Source organism: Vigna umbellata, chromosome 1, assembly GCF_029865625.1.
Source record: "Vigna umbellata cultivar VRB3 chromosome 1, Vumbellata_1.0, whole genome shotgun sequence".
NCBI lineage: Eukaryota > Viridiplantae > Streptophyta > Magnoliopsida > Fabales > Fabaceae > Vigna > Vigna umbellata.
Genome location: NC_142165.1, coordinates 24,481,014 through 24,498,909, shown reverse-complemented (window position 1 = coordinate 24,498,909; position 17,896 = coordinate 24,481,014). Strand labels below are relative to the sequence as shown.

General features: G+C 34.9%; 1 protein-coding gene across 4 annotated transcripts; it reads right to left on the bottom strand.

The window, feature by feature from the left end:
* Positions 1-2,182: 2,182 nt before the first annotated feature.
* On the bottom strand, positions 2,183-15,994 carry LOC124821133 (Polynucleotidyl transferase, ribonuclease H-like superfamily protein). 4 transcript variants are annotated; one of them, XM_047292979.2, is made up of 14 exons: positions 15,860-15,994; positions 15,410-15,466; positions 15,274-15,339; positions 13,608-13,741; positions 13,419-13,516; positions 12,384-12,512; positions 12,223-12,293; positions 11,859-11,918; positions 10,272-10,327; positions 3,989-4,049; positions 3,581-3,848; positions 3,050-3,231; positions 2,664-2,959; positions 2,183-2,452 (listed from the first exon to the last, which is right to left on the bottom strand). In XM_047292979.2, the coding sequence occupies exons 1-14, from the start codon at positions 15,977-15,979 to the stop codon at positions 2,329-2,331; spliced, it is 1,722 nt and encodes a 573-aa protein (XP_047148935.1). In that variant the 5' UTR covers positions 15,980-15,994; the 3' UTR covers positions 2,183-2,328. The 4 variants fall into 4 exon arrangements, with proteins under 4 accessions (XP_047148935.1, XP_087957527.1, XP_087957522.1 ...); XM_088101401.1 differs by having other exon boundaries at positions 15,274-15,329; positions 15,860-15,919; XM_088101396.1 differs by lacking the exons at positions 2,183-2,452; positions 2,664-2,959; positions 3,050-3,231; ... (7 more) ...; positions 15,410-15,466; positions 15,860-15,994 and adding an exon at positions 5,231-8,233 and having other exon boundaries at positions 11,859-11,908.
* Positions 15,995-17,896: the final 1,902 nt, after the last annotated feature.

Here is a 17,896-nt window from a genome sequence, read left to right as displayed (position 1 = left end):
TTTTAAAAGCCAATGATGAGTTTATACTTACCATAAAGAGAACTTAGAACTTTCAGGTACACTAAAGAAACGAACTTAATTTATATCGAGTTAATAATAGTGTAGTGAAGGAAGAGTAGCAAAGTTCAATCCCAATATCATATCAACATCACTTATTCTTGTTATTAATCAAACTTGTTTTCAAATATGTCAAACTTTATAATTGCTTTATACAAATTCAACTATATCATAAGTTATTGATATTTTAAACCAAACACGTGAATACGACCTTATTATGCTACAACTAAACTAGTGCACTTATTGGAAATATTAGATATCCAATGTTTCAATTAAACTCTTTAAACTTCACTCTCATGTTCCTCCTTTGTTTTCCTTCAAAAAAAAACTCACTTATGCTTCTACTAGATCATTGAACACTTCATTTGAATGTCTTACCACTACCTTTAACTCATCTATTTTATAGGAGAAGTGTAGTTTATATTTTCTAAGATTCAAGGGAAGAAAAACAAAAAATTTGGAAAAGAGTTTAAGGTTTTTAATGACTTTGTTGAAGAGAAACATCATGCGGATAAGTTATTTCATTTAAGTATTGAAAATACAGAGGATTTTAAATGATGTTTTATCTTTATGTTATTAGTTTAGCTTTTTTCTTAGTATATACATATTTCATACTTCTTATCATTAGAGCGGTTTAGTTTTCTTTGGAAGTTTGTTTTTTATATCTTGAACATATCTATCTTCAAAATAGTATTCTCTATAATATAAATGAAATTTTTATATCATTAACACAAAGTATGTACTTAGATAAATCTATATTTTTTTTAAATTCATATAAAGCTGTTAAAAATTATTAACATACATTAATAAATTATGTTTATTTTGTAGTATATTTTAACGTATAATTTATAAATCAATTAAAACATATAAGGCATAACCTTTTAAACTTTAAAAAAGAAAACTTAATAATATTCAAATCCAAAAATCCTTCATTTACATATTCTTACGTTATTGCACGCAAAATTTACAACCATGTATACGACATTTCTAAACTTAGACACAAAATTAAACTTCGTCTTTATTTTAAACTTTAATACATTTTAATCTTAAAACTTTAAAAATAAATAAAAATATTTTTTACTTAACAATGTTAATTATTTTTTGTGTGAAATGATATTCTAAGTTGTTGACATTCGAGTTGTTTAATAATTTAACATTTAATACGTAAAATAGAGTTAACGTTAATTGTTAAACGAACTATATTCATTTATCTTAAATTTAGAAACCAAAATATATAATACAAATATCAACTTCACGTATAAATTTAAAAATTAAAAATATATTTAACCATGCATTTAAATATACAATTTTATAACCTTTTTAAACTTTAAAAAGAAAACTTAATAATATTCAAATCCAAAAATCCTTTTTTACAGACAACTTTTGAAAAACTTTCTTGCACGAAAAACTTTGAACTACATTAAGTTTGTATACTGCACTTTTAAATAGTGGTATAATTTAAATTTATAAAAAGTACTATTTTATGATTAATTTTAACTTACATTAATAATTTTTTATTTATTTTATAGCATATTTTTGTGTACAATTTTATAAATCAATTAAAACATATAAGGTATAACTTTTAAACTTAAAAAAAAACTTACGCAGTTTTAAATACCAGTATAATTTAAATTTATAAAAGGTACTATTTCATCATTAATTTAACTTACGATAATAAATTATTTTCTTATGGTATATTTTAATGTATAATTTTATAAATCAATTAAAACATAATAACATGCTGTCATATAAAAATTGTTTAATAAACAACATAAATCTACAAATAAGGACTACTTTTGCTTTTTTATTTGGATAACTCTTGCATACAATTTCTAATTATTATTTTTCAACTTTTATTTAAGCAAATTATTCTTTACTTACTTTTTCAACTATTAAATGAAAATAATTTCAGTACTATTCCAACCTTGCATGGATATTCAGAGCAAAAAACCGAAATATTTCCAACAAATAGTTATTAAAGTAAAAATGTCAAAATGTGAACACTCTAACAAGTTTAAAAGTTCAATTCTATAAAATTCTTTTAAAAAAATTTAAAAATCTAGTGATTAACTGAACTGTTCATTCAAACTTCAAAACTAAGAAATACTGTATCTAAGAATGCATATGAGAACAAGAATAAATAATGACTAAGTAACTTTAACGGATGTAGAACTATTGAATTCAATACATTTGGGGCATATTCATATTATACACGTATGACTACTCTAAGGCCTCTGCCACTATATTTACAACGTTCACAATCAAAAATACTCAATGCTTTACGCCTACAAAACACAATGCTACTTCTGCTTGGGCCTGAAATTCTGCCAAAGTTTCTACAATCTTCTCACGGCATAAATTACTTTCATTCTGCTCTGCAAGCATTCTCCTCAACCTTCAAAAGGGGTGTGGTGGGTCAAGATTTGGACAAATGGAAACTTTTATGCAAATTATGTACGAGGATTGAGGACTCGTACGAAAAAATGCATCATTCAAGAGTCATATATTAATTTATTCCAACATTATTGTTAGGTGGTCAGTGCATAGAAATTAAAACAAATACAAAAGATAAAATACTTGGAATAGAATAAGGTAAGCATGTCTACCTGCGGACAATAGCAGTGTCTCCGTGACCAGTAAAAATTATCATCATACCATTTGTGGGTAAAGACAAGTAGAGATTATAAATTCTAGCATCCATGCGAGCCATAATTTCCTTCAGTTCAGCAGGTGCTTTCAACTTGAAGCCTTTCTGTTTAGCAGAATTGTTCTGGCACGTTTGTAATGCCATCATCTCGGCAAGTCTTTCATTCAAACTATCAGAATCTTCAGCTTGCTTCTTCAGGTATGAGTGTAGCTCCGAAAACTGTGTCCAGATAAAATGTACCTTGTCATTCTTCACCTAAAACAAAAAAATCAAGGCATAAAGTAGTCATTAAATGTTAAAGGGAAGGGAAAAAACAAGGAAATATAACCAGCTTATGACAAGTACCTCCTTCTTGGTCTTTGCAAGTGCTTCATCATCAGAGATCACTGGAATTGCATTAGAGGACTCAGAGGCATACCGTTTTACTATGGATATATCATCAATCAATGACGAAGTTTTGCCAGACTCACTCAGAATAGAAAGGAACTTTTTCCTTGTAAAGGATGGAGGGGAACCAAAGTCAGGCCCTGTTTCAAGAGGGTGACAGTAGTAACGTTAAAAACAATATGGCAAACCAAAAGCTTGCTGAAAGAAAATTTCATTATTTCACACTGAAGTATAGTTTTCTATGTTTCCCATCCCCTCCACATTTGTTCTTGCCAAATTACTATATACATATTATTATGACGTTGCTGGTATGACGGCTGCACCCTACACACTCACGTAAAAGGGTAACAGCTCTACACGTGAAGCAAATCATCTGCTTTTACAGATTATATACAGAAACTGGAAATGTATTTAAACTACAAATGCATTCAAAACTTCCAACATAGAGATTGCAGCATCAGCAATAATGCATGAAGAAGAACTACTTGCCATTTCTTATCTTCAATAGTGCCAATTCCAGGGTAGCTCTAGCATCTTCGATGCTGTCATGTCCATTCGTTGATTGTTGTATCTCCCTTGCTAGAAATTTCTTAGCAAGAAACCGTAGAGCTTTTTTATGAGATGTTCCCCGGGGGTGTCTGTACAACACTGCCGTGTCTATGATCACATCATGGGATATCTTCAATGCTAATAAATCATTTTCCAGAGAATGCCCAACAAGGATAGTCTCCTCGTAAACAAACTTTAGGAACAGTTCCTGAAAATGTGAAGCAAATCAAACTAAATCAGCAAAACAAATAGTTTCAACTTAAATGGTTCAGCACAGCACCAGAAGTTTGAGCCTATTAGCTGAAATAAGACAAAAGACCAAAACCAAGACAACTAAAGTAATAGAACCTGAATGTCTCTCAGACTTGTTGTCACCCCATCTAACATTTCAGGCGTTATTCCACTAAATCTGCACAACATAACTTTTAGTTGATGCGGACAATTTTGTTTCAAATCCAATGAAGAAAAATAGATCATACTGAACAATTTCAACTTTGATTTTTTAGATTTAAACTTATTTTCTGGTTTTGTACAGCTTCATTTTAATTGCAGAAGATAAGAGTATCCCACCAATACCAAACAACAACATATAATACTCTAAATCTATTCAAGGGTTTCAAGCACTAGAAAGTTGACAATACTCTGATATGTTCTCAGTATTTTCCCAGGATCATTAGGATACCTAACAACATCCATTTAATCTATTCATTTTCATAAAAGAAAAGTCAATCCCATATAAGATGGAAACCATACCCCCAAGCCAACTTTGCAATAACAATGTTCGATTGGAGGGAACTGAAAGGAAGAGGAGGGAGGGATTTTTATAAATTTTTGCTGTTCGGTTCAATTTTAAAGAAGGGAAGGGAACAAAATCCTTCCTCATTTAATATTTTCTCCCCTTATATACAGGGGATTTGGGGGAGATTTAAAGCATTTTAAGTATAATGACTGAAATACCACTAATAATGTTTCGAAATTTAAATGTTAAGGGTACAAAGGTAGACTAACTTTTAAAAACCCTACCCTATCACTGCTAACCAAACAATAAAATGACTACCTTTTCTCCTCTCCTATAAACTAAACAGTGCCCTTGTGAAAAGATTTTACAAAGGAAATGAGAATCAAAGCACACAATTACTCCCATCAGAAGGGAAAAAAGAAAAAGAGAAATGTTACACATATAGATAATCCACCCGCTACCTGGATTACCCATAGTTTTCATAGGTGAGAGCATTAGAACTTTGAACTAATGCATGGCTGTATGGGTAACTTCTAATGTTTGTAGAACTTACAAATGTGAAAAAAAAAATCATTTTAACTAATAAGAAATATGTATAATTCATGTAAAAAATTTAAAAAGAAAAAAAAAACTACCGGTCAAGCAAATTGTAAAAAAATGAAAAAAAATGTTATTTGAGATCATATGTATTTGAGATTTAAGATGAAAATAAAAATTTTAATTTAAAAAGATGAATTTAAATGCAATTAAAGCTGGGAATTGAGAGGAAATGTCTTGATGGAAAATGAACATTTGGAAAAAATTAATAATTCAAGAACTTTTTTTTTACTATATATGAGAAATAGAGAAGATTGGGAGAGAATATCCCTTGTGTGTGTTGCATACACATAGGGTAATTTATTTATATTGTAAGATATGGGCCAATGCCCTTAATACATAATAGACTAAGCCCAAATAACAGAAACACACATCTTAACATCTAACACTCCCCCTCAAGCTGGAGCATATAAATCATATGTTCCAAGCTTGTTACAAAGATAATCAATTCTAGGTCCTCGTAAGGACTTAGTGAATATGTCTGCCAACTGGTTGCTTGAGTTAACAAACTCAGTCTTGATATCTCCGGATATGATTTTTTCTCGAATGAAATGACAATCAACTTCAATGTGTTTGGTTCTCTCATGGAAGACAGGGTTAGAGCTAATATGGAGAGCAGCTTGATTATCACATATAAGTATCATGTGAGTGACATCTCCAAATTTCAATTCACTAAGCAATTGTTTAAGCCACACAAGCTCGCAAGTAGCTGATGCCATAGCTCTATATTCTGCTTCTGCACTAGACCTTGCCACAACACTTTGCTTCTTACTTTTCCAAGATATCAGGTTGCTACCAATAGAGACACAATATCCAGAAGTAGACCTCCTATCAGAAGGGGAACCAGCCCAATCAGCATCTGAATAACAAACAATTTTTGTATCGTTGTTAGGGCCATATAGCAAACCTTTTCCAGGTGATCTTTTAATATACTTCAGTATGCGAACAACTGCATCCCAATGGTCTTCACATGGGGAGTTTAGAAATTGACTCACCACACTAACTGCGAAAGAAATGTCAAGACGCGTAACAGTAAGATAGTTTAATTTACCAACTAGTCTTCTGTACTGTTCAGGATCTGAGAAAGGCTCCCCCTGATTTGGTAGGAGTTTGATGTTAGGGTCCATAGGTGTCTCAACAGATTTACAGTTCATTAACCCTGTTTCCTCCAAGATGTCTAACGCATACTTCCTCTGAGATATGACAATACCATCATTGGATTGTGCTACTTCAATACCCAAAAAGTACCGGAGTTTGCCAAGATCTTTGGTTTGAAAATGATGACAAAGGTGTTGTTTCATCTGAGAGATGCCAAGATAGTCGCTTCCTGTGAGAACAATATCATCAACATACACTATTAAGTAGATACATCCAGCACTCGAGTGGCGATAGAACACTGAATGATCCGCTTCACTGCGAGACATACCAAATTGTTGAACAACACAACTGAATTTACCAAACCAAGCCCGAGGAGACTGTTTTAGGCCATATAAGGATTTGCGAAGACGACATACCAATCCAGATGACTCCCCCTGAGCAACAAAGCCAGGCGGTTGCTCCATATAAATTTCTTCATGCAAATCACCATTGAGGAAAGCATTTTTGACATCAAGTTGGTAAAGAGGCCATTGGCGAAGAGCGGCCATGGCAATGAAGAGGCGAACAGAGGTCATTTTTGCCACTGGAGAAAAAGTATCACCATAATCCAAACCAAAAATCTGTGTGTAGCCTTTGGCAACCAGTCGAGCTTTCAGACGATCAATCGTGCCATCAGGACCAACCTTGATAGCATACACCCACCTGCAACCAACAACAGACTTTCCAGATGGTAATTGGACCAGCTCCCAAGTTCCACTTTCCTGTAAAGCACTTAATTCATCCATCATAGCTTGACGCCAACCAGGATGAGTTAAGGCATCACTCACAGATTTGGGAATTGACACAGAAGAAATGGATGAGAGACAAGTATAAAAAGATGGAGATAATCTGTTGTAATTAAGAACAGTATAATGGGGTGAAGGGTTACGGGTAGAGCGTATACCTTTACGGAGGGCAATAGGCAAGTCAGACTCAGTTGCTGGAGCCGGAGGAGACACATGAGGCGGCACCGGAAGTGAGTCATGAGGGAGACGATTACGGCGACTATAAACCTGAAGGGGTGGAGGTGAAGGATGATCCTGTGGTGAAGGAGAGTCTAAAGAAGGAGAAGACAAAATGGGTGGAGCATCACCAGGAGGATCACATATAAGAGGAATATCAACAGTAACAGGGAGAGGTACAGAACTAGAAGATAGATGTGAAAAGTAAAAAGAAGACTCATCAAAAGTGACATCAGCAGAGATAAAATGACGATTGAGGGAAGGGGAAAAACACTTATAGCCCTTTTGTGACCGTGGAAATCCTAAGAAGACACATTTGTGAGACCTAGGAGATAACTTATCAAGACCAGGACTAAAATCATGAACAAAACATGTAGACCCAAAAACTCGAAGAGGTAATGGATGCAGAGGGTCTTGAGGAAATAAGATAGAATGAGGGATTTTGTTATCTAGGACGGAAGATGGCATGCGGTTGATAAGATAACATGCTGTGAGAACTGCATCACCCCAAAAACGGGAGGGTACTTGACCATGAATAAGAAGTGTACGAGTTGTTTCAATAAGGTGTCTATTCTTGCGCTCAGCCACCCCATTTTGTTGAGGGGTATAAGCACATGAGGTTTGGTGAAGAATGCCATGAGAAGCCATAAACTGTTTAAGCGGTTGAGAAAGGTATTCACGGCCATTATCACTTCGTAAATTTCGAATAGAAACCCCAAATTGTGTTTTTATTTCATTGAAAAAAGATTGAAAAATAGAAAACAACTCAGAACGATTCTTCATTAAAAACAACCAAGTACATCTGGAATAGTCATCAATAAAGGTAACAAAATACTGAAAACCTAAAATGGACTTAACACGACTAGATCCCCAAATGTCAGAATGAACCAATGAAAAAGGAGACGACGCCCGTTGTGAGACACTACGAGGAAAGGAACTACGAATATGCTTCCCTAACTGACAAGACTCACACGACAAACTTGATAATGTGGACAACCTCGGGACAAGTTGTTGTAGTTTGGCAAGACTGGGATGACCGAACTGAGCATGAAGAAGGGATGGTGACTCCATGACAACGCCAACATGTGGAGAAGGGCGGAGATGATAAAGGCCATGAGACTCACATCCTGTGCCAATCATGTGTTTCGAACTCCGGTCCTGCAACCAAACAGAATCTTTAGTAAATGAAATAACACAATTAAGAGTACGAGTTAAACGACTAATGGACAATAAGTTGAAGGGAGACCCAGGGACATAAAGTACATGATCAATGGATATGGATGGAAAAATATTAACAGTACCAATACCATGAGATGAGACTCTAGACCCATCAGCCATTGTTACTGAGGGTAAATTATTCGGACATGACAAGGAAGAAAACAAGGACTTGTTACCAGTAATATGATCGGTGGCGCCTGAGTCAAGGACCCAAGGTCCAAGGGAGTGAGTTAGACCAACAAAAGGTGTACCTGTACGTGCAACAGATGCAGATGTAGTGGAACCAGAGTGCTGATGATCCTCATACCATTTGAGAAATTCGTTAAAGATTGCAGGTTTGTCTACGATATTAGATGAAGTAGGATGGTCTGCAGACGGTGATCGGGGAGGTGGATCAGAATTTGCCATTGCTACAGGTCGAGGAGGACGTCCATGGAGAGCATAACATCTATCAATTTTGTGGCCTAACTTGCCACAATGGTCACATTTTGGACGTCCTTTACTTGGCTTGCGAGACCGACTTCGATCATCACGTTGAGCAGCCATAACAGAGGAATCATCAGTATGAGGGGATGTCTCAGTGACTGGTTTGCTCGGTATACGCAAAAGAGCAGAACAAGTAGAAGTAAAGTTGGGTATGACAGGAGAACCCAAAATCTGATCACGGACATGAGAAACATCATCAGAGAGTCCGTATAATGCCAACAACATGAAGAACTTTGATCGTTGTTCCAATTCTTCAGCAGGAGTGGAAGCAGGAGGTAATATATCATTAAAGTCATGAAGAAGGGCATGAATTTTACCCAAATATTCTGCCATAGGACCAGGATTGCGCGGACCAATAACAGTTAATAGGTCCTGACAAACACCATAAAGACGCTGAGTGTCATTGGTGTATAACAACTTCGCTTGTGCCCATACTTCTGAACATGTTTCATAGGATCGAAACATTTGTTTCAGTGAGGAGTGAATGGTGGACTTTATAACAATGCACAACTGAGCATCAATTTTCATCCAGCGGGAAGTGTCATCTATGGGAGCAGTAGTCACATTTTGAGTAAGATGATCTAAGTACCCTTGACTCTTCAACCAAAGTTTGATGTCGGACGCCCATGTTGCATAATTTGTGCCATCTAACTTGTCAATGGACAAGTGTACATTCACATAATTGGTATATATTGAAGGATCAGAAGATGAGCCACCAATAGAGGTGTTTGTAGACGAGGAAGACGCCATAGGGAAGGAGAAACCCTAAAAATTCAAAGTGCTCCGATTGACGCAACGACCACAGATCCAGAAAGAGGGCGAGGAGGCGATCACGGCGGTGCTGATCGGCGGCGGAAAGCTCCGGCGACGCGCGGCGGCAGCGGCGGCAGCGGCGACTCTTGCGGCGGCGCGTGGGAGGTCCGTTCGCCGCGATCTTCGTACGACGGTGGTCGCCCGGCCGAGACGATTCCGATGGTGTGGTCGCCGGTCGATTCCGGAACTCCGGCGGCGGCGGCGGCGGCGGCAGCGGCGACAGCGGCGGCGACAGCGACGGCGGCAGCGACAGCGGCAGTGAGAGGTGCCGGAGACCGTGGAGTTGACTGGAACTATTCCTGTGCTCTAGATACCATATGAGAAATAGAGAAGATTGGGAGAGAATATCCCTTGTGTGTGTTGCATACACATAGGGTAATTTATTTATATTGTAAGATATGGGCCAATGCCCTTAATACATAATAGACTAAGCTCAAATAACAGAAACACACATCTTAACATCTAACACTATATAACAAACTGCTAAACAATGATGAAACCATGTGGCATGTGGAAAAATATATTGAGAGATATCCTCAAATTGAAAAATAGGGACTCAAATTATAATATGGATGTTGATTAGATCAACTCATGAATTTATTAAGCAATAGCATTTTTAATATCCAATATTAAATAGTGAGCTTATTCAGGCAAATTGACTGATATTGAAACAACTTACCTTGTGTTGTAGTCAATGATAGCATTTGACGGTTTAACCAATCTATCTATCAAAACCTGAAAAGATATATCTTAGAAATTAAGCCATCACTATGCAACTAAATGTTCCCAATTTTAAAGAAATGACTGAGTCTCAATATATAACTTGCTTACTTCAATTTCTTAAAGATTGTAAACGAAACAGAATAAAAGACAAGCAAAACAGAATCTCTAACCAATAGGATTTAGTCTTTTACAGACATATATATAGGTAGCTTCAATAACAATTAAAAAGCTAGGCTCTTTTCTATTTGGCCAAAAGAATATAGAATTGTTAAAAATGCAATTACATCCAGCATAGCATAAAGAGTTTTGTCATGAAGCATTCTAAGGAAACAACTTTCTATTTATCTACTGCATACTATAATGCCATTGCTGCAGAAGAGCATTGGGAACACCTTTGTGAAGCTACTTATTTACAGTCAACCTATTTCGAAGGAGAGGAATCACAGCCGAAAATTTGTGGCTGCTACCATGGAAATCGCAGACTTTATAGCTGCTATTCTTTCACAACACAAGAACAAATCTACTATTTACTCATTCAAATTTTTTCACCATTCTAGTTTTTCTTGGGGTGTTTTTTTGTATACCCGTGTTTGACATCTGATTCAGGATAACACCTTTCATACTTGGCTAGTATTTGAGTGTTACAACCCAGACACTTGGCTATGGCCGACCTCCATATCTGCCACTGAACGTTCACTCAAGTATCATTTCAGGCCAATCCCAAATTTTATATAGCATCTTTGTTTCTTTCCATATCAAGTTCAGAGTGGCAGGTGTTTTATTATTTTTATTTTCAGACAGGATATAATGTGTCTCCACGTTGGTCTCTATGTTGATTCTTCGTATGTTCCTTGATTTTCATGTCCCTCATGTACTAAGCTCTAGCTTATGAGTTTTGAATATTAATTATAATATTGTTTACCTAATTTTTCTACTTCTGAGCACTTATGTGTTCTGTTAAATTGTTTAATTGTATTTGTAGTCCTTCAAAATAGTGGTCATCATGCCATGTACTATCCCACTATAGCAGTCTTGAGGCAATCACTGCGCCCAAGAATGAGATTTATAACTACTTCCAAGAACAACACGCTTCATGAAGGGAAGGACATGGTAATTTGTATACATCTCAATGGAAATAGATACATAGTAACAGTCAGAAACCCATGAATTATGCTGTAGTTAATATTTCCTTGTTTGGTTTTAGTTACACAATTAGGAGATTTAATTACATCCCATAATTAAGAGGATTAATAGACTGACATAATATTTTATATTTATTGCTCAATTGTAGGGATAGATTATATCCATCATAAATTAGGATTTTCAGTTATTAAGACTTTGTTTTCTATTTAAGGGAAATTGCTGCTCCTCTACGAATAATATAGAAACAGTTATTCTGAATGAAGCAAGCACAAGATATGAAAAATGAGAATATTGATAAATATTTATTGAAATTTTAAAAATAATGACCATTCCTCTTAAAAACAGTGATAGATGCATTTTCTTCACAAACAAATAGTTCGAAAAAAAAATCAGTGAATACCTGTCCTTTGATGTCCACTAGAGTAATTCTTGTCAGCTCAAAACCTTCATTTGTTATGCACTAAGCAAATGGTAAAAAATAGATTGATCAAAATTTTATATGTCAAGGATATACATAAAAAAGGGTATAACTATTTTCATTTGTCTCAATATAGAATGAAGTTTTTGGCCATGCATTCCAATTAAACGACTGTCAGTATAATTTTAAGCTATGCTGGAATAACGTGCAGTTCAAGTACCACATGTTAAATGAATTAGTTCTAGGAATTGAAACAATTTGGACAAGTTTATCATCATCATCCAAAACTTCATTTTCTCAGTAATAAAAGGTTAGCTTTAAATTAATCTGGTATTGATTAACATACCATCTCACAATCTAGTGCCAACATCTCATGAAAAGGAGATCCTGGAGGTGCAGGCAAAGTAGAAAGAAAACCTGTAATCAACCGGGCAGATAAAAAATTTGCCCAGTAAGAACAACTTCATAAAGATTCACATATATAATCACTAGCAGAGTAAATTTCACCTGGTTGATTAAGAGAATATCCATTCTCTTCTAGCTCTTTCTCAGTTAGTGTATAGTATGTAACAGGGAAAGGTATGTCTTTCGTAAGCTCAGTAAATGTTAGACTGTCTGTATCATGAGAACCTTCTTCTGCATCAAGATTTCACATTTCATAAAGCAATTTAATTTATAGCGATAGCAATGCATTAATGTTTGTGCCATAAAGAACAGTTCAAATAAAGTTGCTCCAAGTGGAAAAACAACACACTATAGGGTTTAATTTGAATTGTCATTCAAAACCTTTTTCGTTTAATTTATAGAATAATAATCTTAAAATGAATTCAAAATTAAGATAAATGAAATCTCACAAACTTAGTCACAATTGAGAGTGAACCATGACAAGTTACAAAACATATATAGGTGGTCTAAGTACACACACACACACACACACACACACACACACATATATATATATATGTGTGTGTGTGTGTGTATATATATGTATGTATATTATCAGCAGTGTAAGTACACATATCAGAAGCCGGAAAAATTCCTACTGCCAAGGAGCCTACTTTTCCTTGCTAATTTAGCAGTGATTCCATTCTTGATAACTAATAATCATGTGAAAATTCATAAATATTAAAGTCTTTATAAGAAAATATCATAAACCATCATTGAAGAAGTTTATTGGTTCCCCACCCCCCAAATATTACAGATATACAATCCAAAAGACAAGCCATCCTTTGGATTTGATAGCTTACTTTTGCAACTCATCAGTCAATATGCATCAATTGTACACAATAATTAAGCAGAAAGGATTCCAGATTAAACCTATTTCCTTTTGCTGTGTTACCGAACATTTTAAGAATTAATTAGCAGGCAAAATACGGGGCTGAGTACAAACAATTTGAGGACTTCAGGTTCCAGCAAGATAACATTTGAGGAAATTGTCACTCCAGGAACTTTTGAATCAATAACTTATCTATAGAGCCTCAAATCCAACACCTATTTCCCTCACAGGAGACATTTGTATATATTGGTTTGAATAATGAAAACCTTGATGTGATGTCAGAGCAGGTCTATTCTCATCCCTTTTTCTTTTCATCTTGCATGTTAGGAGTGCATCTATCGTCTGCATACTATCTGACACACAGCTAGCCAGGGAGAGAAAATAGAAAAGTTTAAGTGCAGAGGAACATTTTGAAGGAAAGAAGGAAACAAGTAAATACAACATTGTCTACATACCTAAGAGCCAGCACAGGCCTTGGTTTACCACAGATTTTCTTTAAATTGTGAAGCATTTTAGACAGCGACAAGAACAAGGCTGCATCTAGGCCTGGCATATAGAGCATAACCACTTTGGGAATAAGGGGTTTATTCTGCAAGTAATGAGACTGCTACATTAGTGATCTGTCGAAATAAAATGTAATATGTTATATGTGGTACAAAACAAAGATCCAGAATTCAAAAGTATAGCTATTTTTAAATTGACAAGAGTGGTCAACTAATTCTTTTATGTATAGGATCAGCCAACATGTATTTATTCTTAGCTTAAAGCACTTTAGGGTAGTCTAACAACCTTTTCCAAATTCAGTGACATGCAAGCATAAAGATTGATAAAAATAATCTTTTTGTTAAACTAACATAAAACTAGTTGTGTTAAACATTCCAAGTCTGTTACATGCCCCAGAAAATCAATGTTAAGCAGAACCACTAAACTGCATAGACTATAACTCGCTCAACATAGAGAAACAAATGAATTTTACCCCAAAATATAGCCAAATAACAAAGAAAATTCAGATCACTACCAGTGAAACAGAGAAAGTCTGTTGTTACAAATGTTCACTGTCTATATCCATCATTACTAATATAATCCGGTAGGAAGGGAGAGGAAATACCCCCCATATATGATTAGGTCATATACCAGATTTACTAGGTGATTATAAGTGGCATTTACATGTCATATATACCAAAGGATATAGTTTGGCCACAGGAACTAAAAACTAAGCCTTTCAAGCAAATACTTTGACCCTAACCAATAAGTACAGAAATACAATAAATTTTTATTTATTTTGTTATCACATTCATAATTGCAATTTTTCAATGAAAATCTCCAATAAATGAAATTTAAAACTCAAAGAAAAATCATTTTTTTTTTTGTTTTCATTCGTTTGTTTTCTTTCTCTCTCCTTTGCCCAATGTTTTAAGTCTCATGGTGACCAGTAGTATTCTGAAAATTTTAACATAGTTTATGTGTGTGTGTGTATATATATAGATATATATATTCTCAAATTCTGGAAAAGCTACATAAAATTCACGACATCCTACATCTTCTAAATCAAGTCTTCTTTATCATTCTCACAACGATTACAGATGGAGATTTCATTCTTTGAAATTGAAATCTAAAATAGCCCTCCCGAGAAGCCCAATGTTGTTCACAGGGCTTTCTTTAGAATCACATAATGCTGCTACCCCATCTGCAACAGCTGATATGTACCACTAAACTAAACTGCTCAATTACGATGCTATGTTTTAGTGTCACTATAGCACACTATTTAAAACCCAGCCTTTGCCATTGTCTATCTCATATATACAAATGTTTCTTTCATTGTTGCATTTTACTTCCCACAACCCTTTACACCAAGGCAAGACTGCCAAAACAACTGAGACTTGCCACTGCTGATGTGGCCGGTGCCCCCATGTGCTGATCAGTGGTTCATTTTGTCTGTGTCCATCTGAACAGCGAGTGCTAGGTTTGTCACTTCACAGTGGCTGTTTACCTTGCTATCCCAGTATTAACATGATACAATTCACAAGGTTCCCACAACCACGGAAGCAGTTTGGAATACAAGTTCTAAACAGCTACAAATATTTTTTTTTAATAATTATTGAAATCAAAGACAATTAGTACCTTGATAAAAACCCATGACGGCATAAATCCTTCCCCAAGCACCCAAGTTACAAGTCCTTGAATATCCTGCTTCACCACCTCAGTCATGACTACTTTTGATTCAAATTTCAATTCACCAATGGTTGCAAAGACTTACCTTTAGATCAAGAACTGAATTATCTTCTGGTGAATTGAAAACAACCTCTGCCTTGCCCTGCAAAAGCACAACGATTAATCAACTTCTTTTAATCATACACCAACAGCAGAAAATCACATGAAGAAGGAAACAGCACAACCATAACAAAAAAAACTTATTTGGGAATCATTTCAAGGGACAATATAACTGTAGCTGTTCACAGAAAACCACGTAACTTCGTAAAAACAACAGAAAATGAAAAAAAAAAAAAGAAATAGCATTGAATAAACACAGCCACTGCACATCCTCGTGACTAAAACCACATTTTGAATTTTTTTTTCTTTTCTTTATAAAAGCTCAGACACAACATACTAGAGAGGAACGAAAAGAAAACCTTCTCCTGAACAAGAAGTTAAGAAAAATTGAAAGACGAGATACATTGAAAAGGAAAATAACGATATAAAAACTTACTTCGGGTCCATAAACATCGTAGAACAAGTCGCGTTTTTTCTTAGCTGTAGAATCATCTTCTTCAACACTTCGCAAGGTTTCAGAGGAAGTCATTCTCCCAGCGGCTACTACTTGGAGCATGATTCGAATTAATTAGACAGAAACATTTTTTTATACTACTAGTGTTCTGGATCGGGTACGGTCTTTTTTTCGTTTTAAACCAATGGGCCTGACATCTCAGTGTTGGGTGTTGCTTCCTCCACCACCACACCTTTCTTCCTCCACCTCCCCAATTGTTTTTAATTCCAATTATATCCTCAAATTAAAATTTTTTTATTTTTATTATTTTAATTTATTCCAAACCTAGTTCTCCTACTTTACTCCCTGCACCCAATCTTTCTATGGGTGTTGCTCCCTCCACCTCCACAGCCTTCTCTCTCCACCTTCCCAATTATCTTTAATTCCAATTATATCCTTAAAGTTAAAATTTTTTATTTTTATTATTTTATTATTTTAATATTTTAATATTTAAATATAAACTAATATAAATATACATTATTAAAATACATTAAAAAGATATTCAAAAATAATAAATCAAAATATTAAAATATCTAATAAAATAATAACAGAAACATAAAATTAAAACAAAGCTTAAACGGATGACATCCTTCAACGGATGTCAACATCCGTTTAAGGCGAAACGGATGTCAACATCCGTTTAAGGCGAAACGGATGTCGACATCCGTTTTGCCTTAAACAGATGTTGACATCCGTTGAAGGATGTCATCCGTTTAAGCTTCGTTTTCATTTTACGTTTTAGGGTTAAAGGATTATTGGAAAGATTATTGGAAGGATTATTGGAAGGGTTTAGGGTTTAGAGTTTAGGATTATTGGAAGGATTATGACTACGTACCTGGAGAGGAACCACGACAAGCACATTACACCACAAACGCACTGCACCACGTACTGCACCGAAAGCAAGAGGAAGATTGTTTGATAATTCTTTTCACGATCATTGAGCTTTGCAGAAAAATATTTTACTCATACAAGGAACTGAGCTTTGCAGAAAAATATTTTACTCATACAAGGAACTACGTAGGTTATCAGTGAAATATGTTATAAATGAGTAAAATTAAAAAACAATAATTCTAAAAATAAAATTTTACTGAGGGGCAAAATAGTAAAGGGGAGGTAGAGGGAGAAGGCTGTGGTGGTGGAGGGAGCAACACCCTCTTTCTATCTCTCAATTCCGTTTAACAATTTGTCCTCTGTTTTACTTTACAACTCCATTTGTCTTCTCCGTTTCACTTCTCTTCATCCGTCTCTTTCTTCTTCATTTTCCTTACATTATTAAAATACATTAAAAATATATTAAAAAATAATAAATCAAAACATTTAAATTAAATTATTAAAATATTTTCAAAATAAAGAATAAACTAATAAAACAAATCCTAAAATTAAAAACATAACTCGGAGTCCGTTTAAGGAAAGAACTGATGTCAACATCCGTTTATGGAAAGAACGGATGTCAACATCCGTTTATGGAAAAAACGGATGTCAACATCCGTTTAAGGAAAAAACGGATGTCGACATCCGTTTTTTCCTTAAACGGATGTTGACATCCGTTCTTTCCTTAAACGGATGTTGACATCCCTTGAAGGATTTTGACATCCGTTGAAGGATGTCACCTCCGTTTAAAGGTTACGTTTTTTATTTTAGGGTTTTATTTGAAGGTTTATTCCAATACGTACCTTAAGAAGCAACACACGCACTGTACCACTCCACACACTGCACCACGAGAGCGACACTGCACCACGAGAGCGACACTGCACCACGAGAGGGAGACTGCTTGATAATTCTTTCCATCACCACCAACCTTTACAACTTGTAGTATCTCACCGCGACAAAAGAAAGAGATGAAGAAATATAATGTTAAAATAAAAAAAAAATATTTTACTCATGTACGGGGAACTAGAATAAGTTATTAGTGGAATAGGTTGTGAATGGGTAAAATTAAAAAATAACGCTAAAAATAAAATTTTACTTTAAGGGCAAAAT

Excerpts from the sequence above, each read along its gene's own strand:
- LOC124821133 (XM_088101391.1), bottom strand. The coding sequence starts at position 8,598 with ATGAGGATCATCAGCACTCTGGTTCCACTACATCTGCATCTGTTGCAC. Across the intron at positions 8,234-8,544 it reads TGCATCTGTTGCACGTACAG|GACCGGAGTTCGAAACACAT; the intron begins GTACACCTTTTG and ends GTTTGGTTGCAG.